Consider the following 6998-nt stretch of genomic DNA (forward strand, 5'->3'; position numbering starts at 1 on the left):
TGCCCCAACTATACTCAAAATCTAATCCCATTGCACCTTCATATTTGCTTTCCAAAAACTACCTTAGAACACTTATGTCACAACTTTTTATACGATTAATGATGAGATATATTATACTTAATGTAGGGGATCTATTTTTTATATCTTCTATATTTTTTTTTGTCAAATATTATATTGAGGTTGAAGTTTGCTGAGTAACGTCCACCACCGACTAAACAAGGTAACCATGTTTTAAGTATTGATATTATTACAATTGACATAAAATACGGAAAAGCATTTACAATTTTTCTACAGCAGCTGTCTTTCTCCAGCAATGATTCGATGATTGAAAGAGAAGCTAGCATGCATATTCTCAAACGGCATAGACTATTTGATTAATTTCCCACCCTTAACCATCCCGTGATGCTGTGGTGGCTCATTTCAGATACTTCTATTGATAGAAGAACGTTATGCTTTTGGAGCGCATAATCCACATGTCATCAATACAAGTGTAACCTTTAGAGCTTGTCATCAAGCTGAATTCCATGCATTTATATCAACATACCATATTGCGTAGATACATGGTATTCGTGCACAAATAAAAATCTTTCCACTTCGGCCCCTTTTTTTTTTTTAAAGGTAAATAAAACGACCAGCAGTGAGGAAGAGACCTACCGCACCAACAACCCAAACCCCATCATGTGGTCACAAACCGCCACCGCTTCTATAAAGCCGCTCTCCTTCTCCTACCGCCGAGTCCGCCGCGGCCTCCAACCCTCTCCCCACCTCCTCCTCCCAATCCCGACGCCTCCTCCCCCCAGTTTCCTTCCCCTCCTCCGCCGCCCCCTTGCCGTCGCCGCCACCGCGACCTCCACCGCCCCCGCCCCCGCCCCCGCCATGGACTCCGTCGCCGCCTGGGGCCTCACCCCTCTCGACGCCGTCGACCCGGAGATCCACGACCTGATCGAGCGCGAGAAGCGCCGGCAGAGCCACGGCATCGAGCTCATCGCCTCCGAGAACTTCACCTCCTTCGCCGTTATGGAGGCCCTCGGCAGCGCCCTCACCAACAAATACTCCGAGGGTATGCCCGGCAACCGCTACTACGGTGGCAACGAATTCATCGACGAGATCGAGAATCTGTGCCGCGCCCGCGCCCTCGCCGCGTACCGCCTCGATCCCGCCCGCTGGGGCGTCAACGTCCAGCCCTATTCCGGCAGTCCCGCCAACTTCGCCGCCTATACAGCCCTCCTCAACCCACATGACCGTATCATGGGCCTCGACCTCCCCTCCGGCGGCCACCTCACCCATGGTTACTACACATCCGGCGGGAAGAAGATTTCCGCCACCTCCATCTACTTCGAGAGCTTGCCCTACAAGGTAAGCCCCGTCACCGGCTACATCGATTACGACAAGCTCGAGGAGAAGGCCCTCGACTTCCGCCCCAAGCTCATCATCTGCGGTGGCAGTGCCTACCCGAGGGATTGGGACTACGCCCGGTTCCGATCCATTGCTGACAAGTGCGGCGCTCTCCTCCTCTGTGACATGGCTCATATCAGTGGCCTTGTTGCCGCTCAGGTATTTGTCAAAATGATATTTTGAGATTTATTTTCCTCTCAAAATAAAATTTTTAGATCTGCAACTTGGTTTCAACTTCAAGTGTTGGTTAAGGTGGATGTCGATGAATGATAAGTGGATCTGATTGAAGTTGATGGGATTTGTTCTTTAGAGATCAGATCTTGTGGAATTTGTTAATGTGTGTTGCTCGCTTCTGACTTTTCTGTTCTTTTGATGCAATTGGTGCGTTTTTTTTTTTCCCAGAAAAAAAAAATTGGTCGTGACAGATCTGAATTTCCTATTTTATTTGTTCTAGTTGATCTGTCTAAGCTTCACTATGAACGGATTCACGAAAGTTTGAATCTTGCATGCTTAAGTGTAGATTCTGGATATGATTTATCCACTACAAGAATGAAAATAGATTTGTGAATTTGCTAATTTCATCGGGTCATGTGGAGCACCTCTATCATAGATTTAAGAATGAGATATGCATATATTGATTCTAGATTTGTTTTTGCCTAGTTCGGCATTTGTTATGATATTCCATGATCGGGTCAAATGTAGCACATCTATCTTAGATTTAAGAGTGAGATCTGAATATACTGATTCTGGATTTGTTTTTGTCGGTTCTGCATTAGTTACAATATATATTGACAAAAAAGAAAAGTAAGTTCTTGCATTTTCAGAAATTTTGGATTCAGATGACTGTTTCATTGTACTTATGTTTATGAGAAAACAAACAAAGCAATTAATTTCATGAATATTGAAGAACAATGCATTGTTTCTCTTCTGATCTTATCGAGCTCAGTTTTCTATTTATGTAATAATATAAGCTAATGGATCTGAATATCCTGATCCAAGAATTCTTCTATTGAGCTTTTTGATGTATATTGACCATATAGGAGCTTGAATTCTCATATTGCTATGTTTTGATATCTGGAATTAGTTTCTGTTCTGTTTGTGAGCAAACAAATGCAGTGTTAAAGCCTGCATAATTTTTGAAGGTTCAAATACAATCCAGTTGGATTTTATTTCTGAGTTTTTTTTTTTTTTTTTAAGTGTTGCTTTCATGCTTGTCTTAATATCAGAAAAATAAAGAATTGTTCATATTTAATAGTTCTGTTGGTAAAATAAGGCTTTTGTGATTTATTTATAAGCCAATATATTTTTCTTGTTTAGTTTTAACTTTCTTTTTTTCTTCTGTCATGTACAGGAAGCTGCAGACCCATTTGAATTCTGTGATGTGGTCACGACCACGACTCACAAGAGTCTTAGAGGGCCAAGGTCAGGCATGATCTTCTACAGGAAGGGCCCTAAGCCTCCCAAGAAGGGCCAGCCAGAAGATGCTGTTTATGATTTTGAAGACAAGATCAACTTTGCAGTGTTTCCATCTCTCCAAGGTGGACCTCACAATCACCAGATTGCTGCTCTGGCTGTGGCCCTGAAACAGGCTACGTCATCTGGATTCAAGGCCTATGCCAAGCAGGTCAAGGCCAACGCTGTCGCTTTGGGAAACTATCTGATGACCAAGGGGTATAAGTTGGTCACCGATGGGACTGAGAACCACCTCGTCCTCTGGGATCTCCGACCTCTTGGCTTGACTGGTATGTATTAGTATCTTCTTTATGCTTAGTTGTTTATGGATGTCCCTAAATTCATCTATTTTCTCTCCATTGAATATTTTTAGGCAACAAGGTTGAGAAAGTTTGCGACCTTTGCAACATTACGGTGAACAAAAATGCTGTGTTTGGAGACAGCAGTGCATTAGCTCCTGGTGGTGTTCGGATTGGTAAGAACTTTGTTAGTATATGTTGTTTTCTTGTAGACAGCTACAAGTTATTAAGACCACATATCAGCTTGTGAAATCTTTGGAATGATTTCTAGGGGATGTTCAGTTTTGACAAATTTTTATTCAGCTTAAATGGGTGAAAAGAGAATTCAGCTGATTTGGGAAACTCGAGTACAGAAACTACATGCCCCTAAATTCTAGTAATTGTTTTGGTCATGAAAGGCCTCTGGATATACTATAATGTCTGTATAAACAAGAAGACACTGAGGATGAATGCTTAGAAACAGTGCTGACAATACATTCCCAGTTGATGTAGATGATCATAAATATGAAAGCTTTATATGTGGTGTGCTCAACATACATTCCCACTTGATGGGTCAGTCTACTGACATCTCATGGTCATCGATATGTGTACTCTGTCTGCATATAGTTCTCATTTGCACACACATGTACATCTAGCGTTCCTCATACATCAGCTGTCAAGGGCAGAGCACAAGAGGTTATTTGAACACAAAAAAGTAGATTTATGGATTTTCTTTGTACATTTGAAACCTTTCTTATGTAAGTAATGGTTGGGAAAATGAAAAACAACCATGCTTTCTTGCTCTATACAAGAGTTGGCAATGGACAACCTCTGAGAACTTTGTGTGAATCCTACCATTTTTAAGTATGGTAATGTTCATATGGTGGTATTACAAATTAATGCGAGTTAATCCTTGCTATTGTTTGTGTTGCAGGTGCTCCTGCCATGACTTCAAGGGGTTTGGTTGAGAAGGACTTTGAGCAGATTGCGGAATTCCTTCACCAGGCAGTGAACATTTGCTTGAGCATTCAGAAAGAGTATGGAAAGCTTCTGAAGGACTTCAACAAGGGTTTGGCGAACAACAAGGACATCGGGAACCTCAAGGCAGAGGTGGAGAAGTTTGCATCTTCCTTTGACATGCCTGGCTTCCAAATGTCTGCCATGAAGTACCAGGACTAGGTCCAATATCATGATTGGCGCGATGCATAATGCACATTTTTCACTCTTTTTTTTTTCCCAAAAAAATCTGCCCTGGGTTTTCTTGTTTATCAAGACAGTCCAACTATTTTCTTCTTCTTTCTTCTCCTTTACTTATTTTCACCCCCCTTAGATATACCTATGGAAAGATAACATATGTGGTCACGTACAGGAGTGTATTCCATGGTGTTTTTCTAATGCCTAGTTTCCGAGCAATAAACTTTAAAGCAATGGTTTTTTGATGTGAAGTGTGAGGCATTCTGTTGAACAAAATGTGGTGGAGACGTTTTTCCTAAAATTGTTGATTGCAGGGGCTGCCTGGAAATATCCATGCATCTATTAGATCTACTACTGATTACATATTGGATGTTGATCAGTTCTCATTGTTTTTGCTGTGGGGAGCAACGTTTGCCATGTAGTCTGCTCTGTGCGTCTTGTTCTGGTCTGTAGTACTGAAGTTTTCACTGCTTGAGTAAATATGATTTGTTTTAGATCAAATTACAGATTATAAGCAAGTCAATCCTAAATCTTTAGATCCTAAATCAGTCAATTTGTCGGAACCAAAAATCCTTGATGATCATATGATTTTGATCTGTACCTATATAGGTTGTGATGAGTTTTAAATTGCATTTGTTATCTATGTGATGTGGTGATTTATTGTAAATTGGATTATGTTACAAAAATAATAAGGAGATACCATTTTGGCGCTCGCAATGTTATATGATGTGGTATTGACCAACCCTTAAGAAAAGTTTTCACTTGATGACTTTTAAAAGTCGGCTTAATCAGGTAAAGTAGATGTTTTTTTTATTTGAAACGTGGATCGGGTTTTATGTAAATAATGTTAAGGTTATTTTAGGTGTCCCATATATATTGATAGTTTTCAATGTGTATTTGGAAATCGAAGGACCAAAGAAATTAAAAACGCGAGGACTAGGCAGTGGAAATTATGAGGAGAGAAACAAATGATTTATAAAGATAAGATATCAAAGAGAGAAACATGGGGTCTATAGAAAAATCAATACCATGTTGAAAGAGATGACTATAGTATTGACTATAGAGATATTAGGAGAACCAAAATTAGGGATTGCAACGAGGTGGTTATGGGTTGAGTAGTCCGTTATCCATATCTACTCTATATTTGAGAATCACATCTATATCCATCCCATACCTCTCTCTAGATGGGATGGGATATCCCTCTCTAGATGGGATGGGATAGGTTGGGACACAGAATGGGGTGGATAAATTTACAATATTTTTCATAAAAGTCAACTAAATAAAAAAGTATATAAAAAATAAATCTTAATATTTTACATAATATTAAATATAATAAAGATAAAGAATATAACAAATTAAATTTTCAATAATAATAAAAATAATAAATAGAAATATTGCTCTTTGGGAAGTAAAATGTCCCTTAAATTGTGATAAGCAATCAATTAAGAAAAAATAAATAACCCATGCTTGATTGAGAGAATTGTGAGTGTAGGTGTCAAGGGCGGTAACATTGACGATGAGAGATTAGGACTCAAAGAACTCCTCTAGGACAACCTTATATGTGCTCACAATCTACCATTCAATTTTCTAGGTGGGCGTGAGACCTTGGGGAGAGGGAGAGTGGATATGGCTAGGGTTTGAGAAGAGAGGGGACAAATAGCCAAGGTGCTTAAAATATCAAATCATAAGGCTTTTGGGGAGGAGAGTGTGCGCCATTAGGATTTGGAAAGGGAGATAATGAGTAGCCAAGGCAAGTATCAAATAATCTAGATTTAAAGTGAGGGGCGGAGAGGCTCCAATGGTATATTGCCATCATGCACATTTATCGTGGATCTGCTACAGATTTTAGAATGAAGATATATCCCTATCATAGACTTTAATGGATTAGATAAAATTCTCCTCCTTGGATTAGGTTGGATCAAATTAGGTACCTGATAGGGTGAAGTAAATTGTCACCTCTAACGAAAGGAAAAAGGGCTACCTAGTAAAGAAACTATGTGGTTAAATTAAAAAGTTCAGTGAGCATTATAACTAAAGAGAATGTTATAGAAACTATCTAAATGTAGAAATGTAGAATGATATAGAAGTTATAAGGTTACTAAAAAGAAAATTAAAAAGATGGTATAAAAGTTAGATTCAAAATATATGAAGAGTTCTATCACAAGTTGGAAATTGAGAATAAAAAAAATATATATCCATAAGATTGCAAGATTAAGAGGAAGAAAAACTAGAGATTTGATTCAGATTAAATGTAATAAAAAAAGAAAATCTGAAAACTTAGGTCAAGGAGAACATGATTAGAGAAGATAGAAAAATTATTTTGATAAGTTATTTAATGAAAGTCATGTAAACAATTTATCATGTCTTACTAAAGGAGGTTAACTAAAAAAATGAAAATAAGAGATAAAATTAGACTTGATAGAATCCTCGTAGCGGTTTGAAAGTATTTAGCTAATTTGAGAATAATCTGGTTGGCTAATTTATTTAATAAAACTTTCAAGACTAAGAAGATCACTGATCAATAGAGAAATAGCATTATAGTACTGATTTATAAGAATCTTTTAATTATCATGAGCTATATTATGAAATTTAGAAGAGGATGATTCCCTATAACAAAATCTTTGGTAGTTATAAGTGCTATTATAAGCAAGAAAAAATACCATAAATATCTTTATCAGC

General features: G+C 38.5%; 1 protein-coding gene across 1 annotated transcript; it reads left to right on the top strand.

The window, feature by feature from the left end:
* Positions 1-649: 649 nt before the first annotated feature.
* LOC105034921 (serine hydroxymethyltransferase 4) lies at positions 650-4570 on the top strand. The gene is made up of 4 exons (XM_010910255.4): positions 650-1554; positions 2747-3137; positions 3221-3322; positions 4060-4570. The coding sequence occupies exons 1-4, from the start codon at positions 679-681 to the stop codon at positions 4302-4304; spliced, it is 1614 nt and encodes a 537-aa protein (XP_010908557.4). The 5' UTR covers positions 650-678; the 3' UTR covers positions 4305-4570.
* Positions 4571-6998: the final 2428 nt, after the last annotated feature.

Source organism: Elaeis guineensis, chromosome 9 (genome assembly GCF_000442705.2).
Source record: "Elaeis guineensis isolate ETL-2024a chromosome 9, EG11, whole genome shotgun sequence".
Lineage (NCBI taxonomy): Eukaryota > Viridiplantae > Streptophyta > Magnoliopsida > Arecales > Arecaceae > Elaeis > Elaeis guineensis.